The sequence below is a fragment of the Gossypium hirsutum genome, chromosome A05 (genome assembly GCF_007990345.1).
Source record: "Gossypium hirsutum isolate 1008001.06 chromosome A05, Gossypium_hirsutum_v2.1, whole genome shotgun sequence".
In the NCBI taxonomy this organism is placed as follows: domain Eukaryota; kingdom Viridiplantae; phylum Streptophyta; class Magnoliopsida; order Malvales; family Malvaceae; genus Gossypium; species Gossypium hirsutum.
This window is the reverse complement of record NC_053428.1, coordinates 105,756,658-105,775,477: the sequence shown is the minus strand read 5'-3', so window position 1 is coordinate 105,775,477 and position 18,820 is coordinate 105,756,658. Positions and strand designations below refer to the sequence as shown.

Genomic DNA, 18,820 nt, shown 5'->3' with positions numbered 1-18,820 from the left:
ATGAAAACCAAGACCTGGAGTAAAAGGAAGGATTGAAATTCAATTATGAGTAAGGTGATAAATGTACATACAATAAAAATACAATGGAAATCAAATGCTGAATTGCATGTGTTTATTTGTTGGGTTACCGTAGACATCAAGCTGTTCAAAATACATTTTGGTTTTCAACAATGACATTCTCAGTGGTGAAAAAGGAGAAATGATTTACCTAGTCTCTAATCAAGTAAAAAAGAGAGGAAATATGAAAGAATTAAGGTAATTTTAATACCAGCTCCGTGTTGTATCTTCATAAAACTCCCTCTTCACACCATATGCATGGAAGGTCCTATATCTGTGCAATAAGGATTTCGTTCCATGAGTCTGGTACGCCGGGTAGGCACCAATGCAAGCAATCATTGACACTCTGAGTCGGCCTAATACTGTAACCAGACATGTGAGCTTCATCTCGGAGTTCAGAAATCGCAGTTATATCCAAAAGCTTTACCTTTGTGCCCCTAACAGCACTCTCCACAACTTTGTCATTAGATCCATCTTGCAAGACCTCGCTACCATTGGTTAAGGGAATGGTATTATTGCAAGTACCTCCGGTGTTCCAATCTCCATTGCGGTAGTGCCTTGGAGAGATTGTCCTAAAGAAAGCTTTCAGCCGTGGGTGTGATGTAAGTTGTGAATCTAGCCACCTGACGAAACTATGCACTGTGAAATTCTTGGCATTCCTAATATCTTCAAATTCTTTATTCTCATTGGGCTTCCCATTAACATGCATCACCCAACGTTTCCTTCAAACTTCCCTCTGTTCCAGTGGTGACCTGTATTCAAAACTAATACATCAAAACGATGAAGGTATAGTCGCAGGAAAGCTGGTGGACGGTCCAAATGCATGGCAACATCAGAGGCTTTGTCTGTGCTGTTTATAGGAACCAGGTCTGAGAGGCTAGCTGACCAGTAATATAAAATGGTGGTATTTGTTTTTGTGAAACGATAGACCCATCCATCAGGACGCTTGGCTCCACGAGGTTTAACAAGCCCATATTCCCTTGCAGCATCTTCAACATATATAATATGTTCCCCGCCTGAGACCATACACATCATGGATTGGAACTGCTGCCTGCCTAATGAGTCTCCTACAAAAGCAATTGTTTTATTCCGCATTCTGAAAATTACAACCATGGTTAGAATAGAAAAAAGAGGCCTGCTAAGTGATCTTAACAAACTTAAAACTGAGAAATTTCACATAAGACAATAGAAAAAGAAAAAGCATCATAAAATAAGGAATTTCCAGCTAAGCAGTGAAGAAAGAATACAAAATCTAGGAAAAGCAGTAGCATGTGACGTAAGGCAGTGTTAGTGTGCTACCATTGGTAATCTTTATTAATCATAGTGTTCCAAAACATGGTGAATTTGGTCAGTAGTGAATAGTAAGATGCATTTAGTACCAAATAGGAAAAGGATAGCAAGAATATTAAGGATACATTTTGTGTTGGCAGAAAACATTAGAGAATAAAGGAAAAGCAGTGAAGGGTGACTACTGTCCCGATAACAGCAGAGGTTCATTAAAAGAATCTCCTTTTTTTTCTTTTAGGACAAGATCTACTAAGAACGATAAAAAATATTAATATTGACCATTTATTTACAAGAATATGACTGGTAACTAACCACCTTAAGGAACATAAGGAGGAAAAAGAGAGCTATGTTGGGAAAGGGCATGGGAAGAAGCAATAACAAGAAACCGTACACAAAGACTTACCTTCTCAAGAATGAAAACCGGTTAAACTTTTTCATTTTACAATTCTTAGGCTGCCACCGATATCCCTCAAAAGAGAAGTCTGTCCGTTGGGTTAGTCTGCAAGCCCACATTACTGATAACCATTGTTTACATCCAAACCCAGAATACAATGGCCGCTTGCTGTCAGCAACCCATCTACCCTTGGCAAAATTGCAATCTGAGTGACCAAAAAGTGGAAATGCTTAGTGATAAATCATGAAGGCACCTGAAAAACTTAAAATTTCATCCATAGCTTCTCAATAAATTTAAATGCTACAAACATAAATAAAAAAATTGAAGCCTGCAACTAATGAGCTATTAACAGAGCATAAAGATTATAAAATAGAATGATGAAAGAAATAATAGTAAATTAGTAATAAAGAACCGTGCAGATCTTTCAGTATATCCTAATTTATTAAACTTCAGTGAAGTTTGTTAAATTATATGGCATATAATTTATAAACGTTATTATTAGATACAAAAGAAGAATCATTATTTCCTATAATAGAACTCAAAAGGCATATGGTACTTCTATGTCACTTACGGTTCACTTCTGGCCAAATTCTATATCATGTTATTCTCTCTAGGAGAAATTCATTAACCAGGTTTACAGTTTCCCATTCTACAATCTAAGTTCTTAGAAGACGCAAGAAAGCTAGAAGACTTTCTAGCTCATTTAAAAATGTGCACACACTTTTAGTTTTATGTAACTGTCCCTCTAGGAATTTTTGACACTTGAAGGATCTCAGAAGTAATTTCAGGCATATAACTTGCTACCCTTTATCAACCTTTTCATATTTGCAACAGGTTCATTTTACTCTTATGAGGGCACACCCCTTATATAAACCTTTAATGAGCACAAGTTTAACACTAACTAGTAGATATGGTCCCCAATTTTAGCAGCTATGCAGATTTAGTACAAATGTGTGATTAATTTCAATCAGCCAGGCATTAAAGCTGAATCTTTTAAATCTAATCAGATTTAAGCACCCACTCTTGCCCTAACAATGACTCAACACCATAAGCCTTTGAAAAACAAGTAATTAATTAAATGTACCCTGTATTAAAGTGATCCAGTGGGAGACAGAAGAAAAAAGGAGCAACAATTATCAGTACAAAGTAGATTTAATCTAGATGCAGCCCCATGATCCCCCAAAATCTTAGTTAACTCTCATGAAAACAGATTTGTAAGCTTCTCTGCTCCGTTAATCATCAAAAACCCAAATTTTCCAGAATCGCCCATTTGATTTAGGAATTAAACCATTTTAATAAAGGCTTTCAGTATAGCACTTTCGTTCATCTCAAATCACAAATAACAGCTAATGTGCTTCGGTCACCTAAATGTAAGTAAAAAAATTTCACTCTGCATGTCTTAGCTTGCAAACTTAAAACAAGAAGTCTAGTGATAAGAATATTTTTCATAAAAGAAAGTTGGAAGATTTACTTAAAATTGATTATTTATTTCATACTCAACCTGCATTTTGGGGGGATAACTCCTCCTCATCACTATCATTATCTTCAGAAGAGAATGTGGTTACAGGTTCTGTTGATGAAGAAGAATTATGATGTTCTCCCATCCTTGTTGCTTCTTTTTTCAAAAATGACTTATTGGCTTCCTCTGTATGCCCTCCACGGCTCCTGGAAATTGAAGAATTATTTGGTGCGTCCACAAGCAAGTCTATGTGCAACAAGAAAATTAAAAAGTCAATGAATTTAATATTAAGTTTAGAAAAATATTGTTCAATTCAAATATTTCATTCATTAATATCTAGTAAACCATGGTCCGTATATCCATCAAATAGAACCCAGCAGAACAAATGGTCTTTGCCAGCTAACTTCAGAACCCTTAGCATCCAAAAGGCATCTCATATAGCATACTCTTGGATCATTTATTCATCCCAGTAGAACATATGCCATAACTACCACCTAAATAGGATCCATACTGTCTTAACAATTTTCGAAATTGATCGTGGTTTGTCCCATTAAAGGATATAAGGAAATGAAAGTTCATGGATCAAGAAGCTAATACTATTACGACTCTGCTACTTTGCCCTCGTATACATGGAGATAGCTCAGTGAGTGCTACATAAAACTATGATGTTGTCCAGGAATATTATTCTTTTCTTTTTTATCTATATCATCTAACTTCTTGAAAAATGCATATAAATAAGTAATCTCGAGAGTAACAAGTGCTGCAAACATATGTTACTCAAAAATAAGAAAGTTCAAATCAACATTAAAAGAAATGACAAAATACTTATCATTGAACCTTAATGTGATTCATAGCTTCATACTAGTGAGACCGGTCCCATGGGATTCTTTAGACCATATAGCCTTTCAAGGGTCATATTTACTATAGAATATAAAAATCCATCATACAATTTTCACCATCCCAGCAGTCAGCTTTGCATATCTTCTTGTGCCTTCAACCTTTTAATGCACTTTCAATTCCAAAACAAATTTCAGATCCAAATTACATTTCCAGGTACATAGGTTCATCCTCATCTTCCCATCTAGTGAAAAATCAAAATCTTACATGTATTCTTAGAACCATTTTTCCATGCATCATAACCGAAATGGATTCTGAATTACATCTCCAGGCACATATCTTTCTCACCTATGGACTAAGATTCATCCCTCCCCCTCCTAACCTCTCTTTCCTTTTAACTTCATATGTTTAAATAGCCTAATGAGTTACAAACCTGAAAGTTCCATTTTTCTTCTCAAATTGTAACCAAAATTAGTTAATTGTTTTAATGTTCATCCCAGCTAGACTACTCAACCATTCTTCATAACATTCAGAAATACAAAATAAATAAAAAGATGTGCAAATTGCCAAAGGTGGAGTGGGGGGAACCAAACCTGAAGAAGGTTGTCTAAAATGTTGTTGGGGCAATAAAAGAGTAGTAAGAAAAGGATTTATTCATCCCAGTTGAAACATACACCATAACTACCACCTAAACAGGATCTATGCCGTCTTAACAATTTTCAAATGGAAATTGAGTGTTATTTTTCCCATTAAAAGATATAAGGAAATGAAAGTTCATGGATCAAGAAGCTAATACAATCATGACTCTGCTACTTTGCCCTCCTGTACATGGAGGTAGCTCAGTGAGTGCTACATAAAACTATGATGTTGTCCAGGAATATTAATCTTTTCTTTTTGATCTATATCATCTAAGTTCTTGTAAAATGAATATAAATAAGCAATCTCGAGAATAACAAATGCTGCAAATGTTACTCAAAAATAAGAAAGTTCAATTGAACATTAAAAGAAATGAAAAAATACTTATCATTGAACCTCAATGTGATTCATAGCTTCATACTAGCGAGACTGGCCCCGTGGGATTCTTTAAACCATATAACCTTTCAAGGGTCATATTTACTACAGAATATAACCATCCATCATACAATTTTCAGCATCCCAGCTGTCAGCTTTGGAAATCTTCTTGTGCCTTTAAACTTTTAATGCACTTTCAATTCAATAACAAATTTCAGTTCCAAATTACATTTCTGGGTACAGAACTTCATCCTCATCTTCACATTTAGTGAAATCGAAATCTTACATTATCATAACCGAAATGAATTCCGAATTACATCTCCAGGCACGTATCTTTCTTACCTAAGGACTAAGATTCATCCCTTCCCCTCCTAGCCTCTCTTTTCCTTTTAAGTTCATATGTTTAAATAGCCTAATGAGTTACAAACCTAGAAGTTCCATTTTTCTTCTCAAACAGTAACCAACAATAATTAACTGTTTTAATGTTCATCCCAGCTAGACTACCCAACCATTCTTCATGGAAAACATTCAGAACTACAAAATAAAAAAATAAAAAGATGTGCAAATTGCCAAAGGTGATGTGGGGGAACCAAACCTGAAGAAGGTTGTCTAAAACGTTGTTGGGCCAATAGAAGAGTAGTAAGAAAAGGATTATTCTTCCATGGCGAAAGCATTATAACTAAAAAACACAGAGTGAGGAGAGCAATAGAAACATGGATTCCTTTCAGTATATTAAATTTGCATCCTTTCATCATTCCTTCAACCCTTCTCTAACACATCAAGATATTTGCCACTGTAATTTCAACCTTATTTAAGGAGGCTTCGGCTGTATTGTAGAAAAAACAAAAACAAAAACAAAAATTGAAGTGAATGATTATGAATTGATAATTTAAGAGGAAAAATAAAGTAAAAAGGAATGGAGAAGAAAAGGAACCTGAATTAAAATTCCAGCCTCCTCAGCTAAATCTCAGTGTGGAAGTATCAATGGATCTGCTGATTTTGGCACTGTATTTGGGTTTTGAAAGTGAGAGATCGTTTGGCTCAGACAATGAAAGAAAGAAAGACTTACTTTATTTTTATATTTATAATTTACATTTTTAGTTATTGAGGGCGGGGGGATTTGCCTTACGTGAGCGGAGCATGTTTAGCTGAGCATTAGGCCAATGGGAGGTTTGGACGTGGCACATATTTGTTGGACATGGTAATTGTGAATATCATTGAAAACTAAAATCCAAAATAAGAAAAAAATTTACAGCATGTTTGGTTGGCATGAATAGCTATTCCTGGATGATTCGGTGATAAGCAGCTATTCATTAGTTTGGTTCACCAAATCCTTCATTCGACAGAATTTCATTCATCTCCCATTTTGTCTCCTCCTCGTAATAGCTATTCCGCACCTAATGTAAAGAATAGCAATACAGAGCCTCCACTGAATAAGAATAAAAACATAACCTCCCATTCTTGCCCTTTACCACTCTCCCTCAGCAAACACCTCAAGCCACCAGACCCCAACCCTGTCTCCTAGTTCTCGTTTAGTTATTCTCATCCCACGACCATCATTAACAGAGATCTCGACATTGTAAAAAGCTTCCCCAAAGTTAAGACGAGTACGGTTATTTTTCCCCTCAATCTCACCTCTATTGTGAGAATTTCATCTCTTTGCTTCTCTGCTTGTATTTCATTAGAAGGGAGAAGTGAAAAAAATGAGTTTTCGAAAAAAAATTGGTTGATTGGTTGATCTGATTGTTTTAGGGCAATTTAGGGTTAGAAAGCTAAGCTTGGTTTTTTCGAATTGCTGGGCATTTCTATTTATTGTAAGGGATTTCAGGTTGTTTGTCTCAATAGTAAGGAATTTCAATTTCAGGTTGGAATTTGTTGTTTGTGGTAAATGGGTTGAACGGGTTTTAGATTTTGAGCTTTGAATCAGTTACGGAGTTTTTTAGCAAGAAAAAGAAAAAGAAAACAGAGGCGGGGGAGATGAGAAAATCATTTTACTAGTTTTTGTGGAGGGAGTGCTTATTCAAGAGGGTATGGATTTTGAGTTTGTGTTTGCTATAATGGTGAAGCCTAGTTGATAGCTTTTTTCATTAGAAATTTCACTATTAAGAGCTTTATGTGCTTCTTCGACACAATGCTTAATTAGCTAAAAGACACATTTTGAAAGATATGGTGCATGCCTTTTGCTCATTTCTCTCTTTTTTATAATGTCAAATGATTATCTTTGTTGATGTATTCTATAAAATATCTAATTATTGAGTGTTTGTTCTACTGTGTCTTTTTGAATAGCTCATTTACACTTATATATAATATATGGTTCTTTGATGTAACGTGCTAAGGTAACTTGGTGTCATGTGTGGTGACATGGTACCCTCTTAAGGGTTATATGTGTCTTAGATACCCCTCAAAGGATTATGGACGAGCAGGGTGAGATCATGCAAGTAGTGGGCACTCATAACGGATGAGCTCTTGAAGAGCTCACTAGGTTGATTGCGGACAAGTCTACGTGTCAAGCAAGCAACCACGTTTTATAACATTTTATACTTATTTTATAACACAACTTCAATACGATAAATAATTTAATTTGTTGATTGTAACATCTAACATTATAAAGCTAAATTTGATGTTGAGAAAATATTTTAATTTGTTGGTCACTTTGTCCAATGTTAAAAAATAATTTAAAATTTGTCATTGTTTAGTTTGAATTAGGGTTAACTATTTTATTTAATATGAAAATTATTAATAAAATAGCATCCTTTTTTTAAAAAATTTATTGACATTACCCTAATTGATATCTCAAAGTCTATGTAACGACCCGATTTTAGCCAGTGTCAAAAAATGCTTTTTCGAAACCCAATTCCGTAAATCGAGTCATAAAATTATGAATAGAATGATTTATGTATTTAGTATGAAAGTATATTAGAGGACGGTCAAGAAATTAAATCGAGAAAATGATTAATTATTATATAGGGACTAAATCGTAAAAGGACAATCACTAATGCACTTTAATTTAGAAAATATACAGGGACTTGATTAGCAATTAACCAAGGGACTTAATGATTATTTAACCAAGGGACTTTTAATTAAGAAAGATTAATTATTAGATTAATCATGTTATAAAGTTAAAATTTAAGTTAATTAACACTTTAATCTAAGTATAAATATGAAATGTGAGTGGATGAGAAAAAAACATATCATCCTTCCTTCTTGTTGCCGTCCAAGGTTGAAAGAAAGAATTTCCCTTTTTACTTTCTTTTACACTTTGGTTAAGTAATGTAATTGAATATTGTCCTCAAATTTTCTATAGAATTGTACTTATTTGAGCTTAATTTATAAATTGTTAAGTATATATTAAGTTACCATTAGTAGGATTTGGTGAAATAAAGCTTGATTTTGATGAGAATTAGAAGTGTAAGTTTTGGTATGTTAAGGTTAAGTTGAAAAGTAGAGAAAAATGTTGGAAATGACTAGAAATCTGATTAAACTATATAGTTGATTTATGACATTAAGGACTAAATTGAATAAATTGAAAGTTGTTAAGAAATTATGCTATAGATTGAAAGTACAAGGTATTTAATGAAAGAATTGTTGAAACCGGTGCCCTAAGTGTAGTATTTTCGTGTAACACCCTTTAACCCGTATCATTCGCCGAAAAAAGGGTTACAAGGCATTACCGAATAACACATCCCATTCACATACATTTATACATTCATTATCAAAAACCATTTGCAAACATTCGCATTGTCCCTTATAAGGTTCTACATGACCTTAAAACATGCTTAAGAATGGTTCAGGACTAAACCGATCACAATTAAAAATTTTCAAACACTTAGAAAAATTTTACATTCCTAAGTCACACGCTCGTGTAAGCAGGCCGTGTGCCTCACACGGCTACCAGACATGCATATGTCCTAGACCGTGTGAAAACAGAGTATACATACTGACTTGAACCACACGACCGGAGACATGCCCGTGTGCCTTGGCCGTGGTCGAAACTGACTTAGGTCACACAACCAACCGCACGCCCATGTGTCTAGCCCGTGCTTGAGACTGACTTAAATTCGTGGGGCTACCCTAGGGGACACACGGCCGTATAACATAGTCGTGTGTAGCACATAGCCGAGACACATGCCCGTGTCTCTACTTGTGTGGACAACAATAGGTCATTTGAAAAGCCAATTTGCCACCCTACAATCATGCATAATAATCAAACCTATTTGGTACCATTTCAAGTCATTTATAAGCAATCAAAACCCACCAAAACATATACGTAACATATCATATATAATCAACTATTTCAACTAATCATTTCCATATTCAAATTATACCAAATCATTATGCCAAAATCATCACAATTTACCATTACTCAAACATTGATAACTAACTTAAACAATATCCATTTAACTATATCTACCACTATGGCAAAAATACCAAAACAAGCCAACATATAAAGGCATTATTTGCATCACATATATCACTTATCAAGCATTTAACTTAAGCCAATTTAATTGGCTAAAACATATCAACATTTACATCATTAACAAGCCAAATCACATGGCTAATATCATAGTTCAAAACATACCAAAATGACACTAGCCTATTCATGCCATATACCATACATACAAGCTTCAAAAGTACTACCAAATGATCAATAGTGTGACGATGCTCCTGATGATCCCCAAATCCAAGCTAGCTTTGATTATCTATAAAACATAGACAAATAACAAACAGTAAACTTTATAGCTTAGTAAGTTCGTAATTAAGCAATTCAATTCATCAAATAAATATAATTCAATCTTATACACATTACCAAAACAATATCTCATTAATACAAACCTTCTTATCATGTCTCAAAACATGATTCATTAACATCTCATTGATCTTATTCAACGAAATGCTCAAATAAGTTTCGTACGTACCTGTACCATCTCGTATTAATCTCTTTCTTAAACAAGTCATTCTTTTATCCATTGAACCATTAGGAAAATAAATCGATCACTCACGAATCACAATTGATAAGTACCTATACCATGACCTGTAGCCAAATCAAGCTAACTTATTCCAGAGTACCTATACCATGGCCCGTAGCCAAATCAAGGTAACTCCTCTCAAAATACCTATATCATGGCCCGTAGCCAAATCAAGGTATTATTTGCACACGAAGTGCCGATATCATGGCCTGAAGCCAATACATTAACTTAATAGCATTACACTATCATCATCACTGTACTTAAAGTTTAACCAAGAAGTTTCGCTTGTCGATTTCATCGTCGAACACTTCCGTATAGCTGTATTCACAATTCAAACATTATCCACAATCTCATAAACACATTTTATACAATATTAAAGCATATAACATTCCTTTATAATGAAATTAACACCTACGAACTTACCTCGGTCGTAGAAACAACGAAACTAGTCGATTAATCTAGTACTTTATTCTTGCCTCGATCTAAGTCTGAGTTTCTCTTTTCTTGATTTATATGTATTCAAAATTAACTTATTTAATCACCTATTCATTCAATTTCATCTAAAATATACATTTGAGCATTTCTTCACTTTATCCCCTAACATTTCACATTTTGACATTTTAGTCCTTATTACACAAAACTTCAAATACACAAAATTCATCAAAACCATGCCTTAGACGAATTATCTATAGGTCCCTTAGCAGCCCAAAACTTTCATTTATTTCACAATTAACCCCTCAAATTACACTTTTCCCAATTTAATCCCTAATTGACATTTTTGTCAAAAATCACTTTACAAAACATGTATATCAAACTCTAAACTTGCATAAATTCATCACCAAACAACATAAAACCCATGGATTCATCAATGGCATTTCAAAAAATCATCAAAAATTTCAAAAATTAAGGCATGGGCTAGCTAGTACTCAAAGCAACAATCACAAAAACGTAGAAATCATCAAAAATCGAACTCAATACATACCTTAACCAAAAAAAATGAGAGTCGAACCTAAATGCTTCAATAGATTTCTTTTCTTTTGATTTTCGGTGTGAAGAAGATGATAATGGACTAATTTTGGCTTTAGTTTTATTTAATATAACATTAATAATCTATTTACCAAATTAACCTTATTAATAACCATTTAAATTCATTCATTTAATGGTCATTTTTGTCATATTACACTATTAATGGTATAATTACAACATAAAGACCTCTCATTTAACAAGCCATAACAATTTGGCACTTTTAACATATAGAATGTAACTTTTACATTTTACGCGATTAAGTCTTTTTCTCAAATTAACCACTTAAACAATAAAATTAGCTCACGAAATTTTCACACATATATACTCACATGCTATAAACACCAAAAATAATATTAAAATATTTTTTACTTGAATTTGTGGTCTCAAAACCGCTGTTTCGACTAGGGTCTAAATCGTGCTGTTACATTTCGTCTATGTACACTTGTAATTTTTTCGAATAGATTGGTTAATAAAATAATTCATGGATTATATTAATATACTTTGTATAATTTCTTCATGTTATTTTTGCATACAAAGCAAAATAGAAGCAAATATTGGCTAATTGGTTGTCTAATGTTTAAACTAATACTAAGCGGTATTATGTGGTCGGATCGTAATACAGAAAGACAGCTTGTATTAGTAGAACCTAAACATGTCCTTTGTCTAATTGTAAAAGAGCAAATCGATTGAAAGACTAATATGTTGTCTATCAAGTCCAATTGGGGAAATGTTTTGTCTTGGGCATCAGAGCGAATAACTCCAAGAAAATAGAGACATAGATGTGACTGATAGTATATTGGACTGCACCCAAGAAGAATAGATCATGAATTCATTTATGGATTTATTCAATTGTGATGTTCAAAGTGTGGCATACCTTAATCCTATGTAGATGACGGACTATGCATGCATGACTCGTATACTTTGGTGTAAATAAAAGCCTGAGTTCGGATAGATAAGGAACTGAAAACTTGTGTGTTGGGTATACAACTTCTGTAGTATGTAGCGTCATTCACAATAATGGAATTTATAGCCCGCAATGTGGGTAAATGATATCCTTTTCATTTCCATTATATAGTTGACGGAAAGTAAACATGGTCACGGTTATTCATCTTTGTGATGAATGACTTGATTACTATTTGATAGTAATTGACTTTTCATGAAGGAAGATGCAATCGTTACCATGAGATACAATAGGATCATATTGGGAGAATAAATTTATCCTAAAGAAATTAAAGATATCCTATAAGGTCAACACACTTATGACAAGGTCTTTGGAGGAGCACTGGTCGAGTTACTTTCATAATGGTATGTTGTTACACCCAGTTTTTTTAAGCCCCAAACCTTAGGAAATGTAGGGAGTTACTTGAATAAATTAGAAAGTTGACGGGATCTATTAGAAAAATTGAGAAATTTCGTGGCTGATTGGTACTTAGTTAAGTTTCAATTCTGGTTTGGTTAAGTTGAAACCAGCTGGTTCCATAGTGGGAGACACAATGATTGTCTATGGATGGCTAATTAAGGTTCGAAGACCGTGTAAGAAGAGTTATATATTTAGGTGAGAAGTCTTATTCTATAAAGCAAAAATTCTTCCTAGGTCTGTGTATAATTTTCTCATCTGCATCATTTTCTTCGGTTGCTCTGGAAAAGAGAAAGTTAAAGAAAGCTTTGCATAGTGCAGTAAATGTGACACTCAAGTCTAGAAAGCAAGAAATCTAGTAGGCTGGTAAGCTCCTAAGTCTCTTTGTACTTGTGAATTAGAAGAAAGAGAAGTAAGAATAGCTGAAACCTCTGAGAAGCTTTTGAATAGTACTAAATTTTGGGTTTTAAGATTTGAATACCTTTATTTTAATTGGTGTATATTGGTTGTTTTACTTAGCTACCAAGACGATGGAGGCTTTGGCTTTTAGAAAAGCTAAGTTGGCGAGGATGAAGGATTTAATATGAGTTTTTGTACTCCACCATCGGCCCGGTTTCACATACTAGGCCCAGTTCAACTAGTTTTTAGGTCTTGATATCTATATGGGTTTTTGGGCCTAATTTTCGATATCAGGTCCAATTTTCAAGTCAATTACCCATTGGACCAATTTTCTGACTTGAAAATTAATTTCCAAAAATATCATATTAATTTTAATTAATTTGATTAATTTAATTTTACTTGATCAAAATTAATTTTCTAAAAAATCACTAAGATTTTCCAAATTAAATTTTCAAGAAAAATTTTTAATCAAATTCTCTAGTTGAGCAATTCTCACGGATGCCTAATTTAATTCCACTTTGAATAAGTCAACTCAATTAAATTATTTCCAAAGTCGTAAAATTTTCTTCTAATTCAAATGCAATTCGATCGAGGTTTTGTTGAGCTAGTGGAGGGACCAATCAAACATATACAATTAGGCTTTAATGAATGTAATTATGTCCAAAAGAACCGTTTCGATAATTCATAATTTACTTAATCATAGAGTCAGTCCACAAGAAGTACCATAAATGGAAACTCCTTATTGTATATTTTTTACGAAAATTATTCATCCAACTACTTTGTCCAATGGCCTCGTTATGTGTAACGCCCCGATTTTTTGGCCTGGAAGTATTGGGCCTTGAGTCTGGGTTCGGGTGGAAAACGGCCCGAATAATTTGGATGTTATTATTATTTCGTATGTTTAGTTTAGTAATTAAATAAATTACGAAGGGTTTATGGTGTGGGAAAAAAGGACCAAGAGTAAATTTAATTCGAGGCAATTCCTAAATTTTAATTTTGGGAGAAAGGGTTCTGGCGATATGGGCTTTTAAAGTTGAGGTGGTAAAATCAAACACAAAAAAAACTGTGGTAAAGTGGCATGTGGCTCCACCTAGGTGTTTGGGGAGTGACGTGTGGATGTTTAGAGGGAGCCAGAGTTCAAGTCACAAGGTAAGTGTATTGTTACTTTTATTTTTTTTGTGCATGTGCCGGGCATGTGATAGAGCTTAAGTGGAAATTCGATTAGGGCTTTAAGAAGGTTGGGTCGTGGGTCTGAATGGCCATTAGGGCAAGCTTTATTTTATTTTTGTTTTGCCGAATTAGGGTTAGCCACCTAGAGCCTTCCCTTTCATTCTATTCTCTTCTCAGTATCGCAAAAAGCCGAAAAACGCAAAGTTAGATCTCCTGAGTGCCGAATTCTTCCTTCTCTTCTCCTCTCTTCTTCTATTTTCTTTTACCTTTCTTTTCTTCTCTAGCTGAAACATTCCTACCATTCTACTCATCTCCTCTTTCATTCCCATTTTTTTCTAAACCTCTATAGCCGATTGCCATAAAAGCCGAAATCCCGAAAGTTGTTTCTTGTGCCGATTTCTTCTGGTCAAAATCCTCCTATTTTCTTCATCTCTTTTGGCCGATTTTCACATCCTCTAAACCTCAACCCCTGTCGAAAATACCACTGCAAAACCACCATACCAAATCATCTTCCTCTTCACAGTTCCAAAAGCCGAAAACACCATAGTTTTTAGGGACATATAGCCGAATCTTTAGATCTCTAAGATTCGATTTCTGCTAGTGTTTAAGGGTTGGATCTGCATCAGATCTGAGTAGAAACTGAAATGGAATCATTTTGGTTGAAAGAACCTGAGGTAGGTACTCAAATCTATTCTTTATTTCGGGTTTTAGAAAAGTCGAAATCCCTAAAGGTATAAGGAGGCTGTCGATTGGAGCTTAAGGCTCTAAGGGGTGTAACAATTGATTTGTTTTAGTGTTAGTGTGATCTAGAGGCTGCTGATCGAAGGCTTGGACAATTGGAACGACTAGATCGAGATCTAGTCACTAGTTTTGGCAAAGGTAGGATCTCAAGGGCCATATGTATTGATGGCCGATTATGGTAAGTAAGTTTATGATGGTTGCCATTGTATTTTGGATTTGATATGTCTAGTGACGATTGTAGGATATCGTGGGAGATTTTGGTAGCAGTTGTCGCAAATCAGGTGTGTAAACGACACCCACTAGGAGACTAGATCGGCAAAAACCGAAAAACTGAAATACCAAAAAGCCGGTATTTCGAGAACTTGCGAGCGTGCGAGTGCTCGTAGGATTGTTTGTATTGATAATTTTGGTAACTTCAACGATAAAATTGCAGAGTGCGTAATTTCTTACACTTCGGTATATTTGGGCTTAATGGGCCAAAATTGGGTTAAATGGGCCAACGGGCCCAATTCAGTAAAAATATTCGGTAAGTGTTTCTGTTAATATGTTAATAACTGTAATGAGCATGAAACCCTAAAAAGACTGATAAAATTACTGAAATACTTCTGTAAAGTAGAATTACCGTAATACTCATAAAGGGGTAAGTTTACGATTACGCCCTTCGAAGGTAAATAACTGTTCTTACGCTATAATCTGACTGTCTTTCTGAAGCATGCCTTGTTAATTATATATTCTCTGCATACATGTCATACTGCATGGGGTTGGGTTTTGTTATGGGGGAAGAACTCGTTCTGGTGGCTGTGCCACATATTCTGATATAAGCAGCTTTGCTGCGGATTATAGTTAGTGCCGCAATCGGTGTTAACACTGTAAGTGTAGGGATGGCGTGGGTGATTTATTCCCCACAGGAAGTGTAGGGATGGACGGAGGCAAGTGCAGGGTTGGATGGGGTTATCATGCATTAATCATATGAGACTGTTTTGTTATGGGCCAACTGTATTGAAATGGGCCCAAATGTGTTAATATGGGCAAGGTCCAACATATCTCGACTTGTAATAGGGCTACAACTCAGATTGATACTAACATGGGCTAGGTCCAGTATACTCTGATACTATAAAGGGCTATGGCCCAGATTAATATTGATATGGGCTAAGGCCCAGTTAACTCTGATTGCTAAATAGGGCTTAGGCCCAGTAAAGCTTGAACTGATTTGGGCTCTGGTTGGGATACTTTACACACTGAGTTTTCCAAACTCACCCCCTTTTTTCCCATCTTTGTAGGTGAGCCTTAGATCGGTGAACTTGGAGCTGGAGGGATTCAGAGTGGCTATGTGGACTGTTTAAAATAAGTGTTTATGCCTTCACTTTTATTCTAGATTATTTCCTTTATGTTTTCGGGTTTTTAATTTGTAATAAGGCCGCTTTAATTATTTTTAATTGTTTTTAGTATGTTTTGTTAGCTTAGTTTTGATATTGTTTTAATTGATTGAAATTGAATAGCTCTAGGGTGCATTTTAAAAAGGTTACTTGATTTCAAAATATCGCGATAACAAGGCAAAGCTTCCGCAACGAAAACGTTTTCAAAATTAATAACCTTTTCAAATGGTTTTAAAAGAATTGGCTTTCCCTGAACAATCACTCAGTTAAAGTGTGGCAATGGTTGTGTACATGTTTAGGATTGGATCCGTGAAGAGCTGGGTACTTAAGCAGTCTAATTGACTCACCTCCTATTTTCTGGCATCCTACCTGGTGCACAGCTTCCATTCACTTTAATCTTTAACGAAGATATTCTTTAAACACTAAGAAAGACTTTAGATAAAACATGACTTTTCTAGTAACGTTTCAATGCGACACGCCGGATTCGGTCGTAACGTCTGGGCCGGGTTTGGGGTGTTACATTATGTGTATGTTACCCTAGTATGATATCCTTGATTCCTTTAAGTTCAATCTGTTCACTCAATATAATCTTATTTTATCTCATTGTCACCATTGTGTCTTTTTTATGATTAATATATTCACTGTCAACAAATGACTGTTATAAATTGCTCGTTTGAGAACAAGCAACCCATGGACACGTTCCATATTATCTACACAATGTCAACGAGAGGATATCGTTAACTTTTTAATCGAGTTATAAATTTTATTGTTACTAGTAAAACCATGTCATGTACCCAACATATCGGCTATGGGCTTGATCATCTTTAGAGCATAAGTTTCTACTTATATCAAAGCACATGAGTTACATACACATGGTCAGTGACTAATTTAGGATTTAGGTAAATCACACTATGAACGTCACAAGTGAATTGATTCACAACACTATGAACGTCACAAGTGAATTGATTCACAAACAGATTCAAAATTAATTTATCTTGGATCCAGTCCAATTTATCATTCTTCTAATGAGTACACCTATGTCTCTACTTATGTAGTTAATTGCTTCGATAGCCAAAAATAAGCATCTCCCTAATTGGAATTGTATATGACATAATAATTTTTTTAAGTATTTTAATCAAATGCTCACATTGATTCTTTTATGGGATTACAGACTCGTTTAGATTATCTACTGAAGTAAGTTGTCTTTCTCGCAATACAAACATTCTTACAGTGCCACTTATCATTAGTTTGAACTTAGACAATAAATGAGCTAATATTTTCTTGTCACAACTTCGCTATGCGTGCAAAACATGAAAGACAGAAACACAAAAGACATAATAGAGAAATATGAAATTAACTTTATTTATTTATTCATTGTTCAAATACATAGAAAATAATTACATGTTTACAACAATATGGGCACATTTCCCAATAGTTTTTAGGTCCATTTAGGATGTTTTGGTGCAAATGGTAGGACATGTTAACATTTTGAATATGACCATATATGTTAAATGGTATGGATATGTAGTAATTTAATGTGTTAATGATTTGTTTGTCATTTGGTTATGTTATATTGGTTTTGAGTTATTTTTTACATACCAAGTAAATGATTGTAATGCATGATTCAAGAATAAATATGAATATGTATATGATCATATGTTAAAATATGTTTAAGTGTACCAAGGTTGGTAGTTTTGCATTTGAATTAAAGCCTAAAATGTGATATGTTGAACTTTTCGGTCACTTAGACTGTTTGGGATTGGTGCTTGGTAGGTTTAAGAAGAATGATGCAAAACTTGAATGAACTGTTTTTAGAGTCGCGACGTTCCCCTATTGGTGTCATGACATTAAACCCCTATCTTCATAGTCACGACTCACCCCAGTTTGAAGTTGAGACATTTTGTTTCTACCCTTAGTGTCGCGACATCCATCCTTTGATGTTGCAACAGAATTTTTGCTTTAACTATTTTTATGTTTTAGTCCCTTATTTGTTGCCGTAGTTTCATAAGAGCATTCGTAAGCCTACTAACCCAAATTTGAATAATTAATGTCATTAGAAGTAAAAAAAAACACTTAATTGTTTGTATGATTTGTCTTTAGAATATCGAAATAAAATTGTAGTTGTTTCGGTAAAAAATATGACATCTTACAACATTGATTTGGTAATTGGATTAGTTGTGGAGTGTTACAATCTAAAAAAAGTAATTTTTTAAATTTATGATTATTTTTAACTTACAAGTTTCATTCATAAATAAATTATTTAATAAGTGAATTTTTTTGTAATGAATCAAATATAATTTAAAGAAAATCATTAGTGGCATCAATGCGGTGAATGTATTTCACATCCTAGTGGCTAATGGTTATGGGTTGGATTCCACCGTAGTAGAGCTTGGACAAGAGTTCCACTCTTATCTCTACCTTTATTTGTTTGAGGTGTTGATGGGATTTAATCAAATTATACACTTGAGTGACCCGTGACTAATAATGATGTAAATAATAGAATGGTTGAAGTGTGTATAGGCTCATTGAATCTATATGTGCAACTCTAAAGAGCTACGTAAACTCGGGGTCCATACATGCCATATTCATTTCCGACATCATATATGGTGAATTAGGAGAATTTAATTGACTAGATCCCTTTGAATTCAAATAGTATGTTGCACAGGCAAGTAGGACAAATCTAACCGATTTGGTGACTTTGGCAAGTGGCTTTAACTCATAATACTTGACAAGTGGCTA

At 34.3% G+C, this 18,820-nt stretch overlaps 1 protein-coding gene across 1 annotated transcript; it reads right to left on the bottom strand.

The window, feature by feature from the left end:
• Nucleotides 1–20: 20 nt before the first annotated feature.
• On the bottom strand, nucleotides 21–6,126 carry LOC107959625 (protein trichome birefringence-like 14). The gene is given in 6 exon segments (XM_016895718.2): nucleotides 21–774; nucleotides 777–1,153; nucleotides 1,748–1,943; nucleotides 3,240–3,443; nucleotides 5,641–5,871; nucleotides 5,980–6,126. Coding segments are annotated over 5 exon segments (1,386 nt in total). The 5' UTR covers nucleotides 5,801–5,871; nucleotides 5,980–6,126; the 3' UTR covers nucleotides 21–325.
• Nucleotides 6,127–18,820: the final 12,694 nt, after the last annotated feature.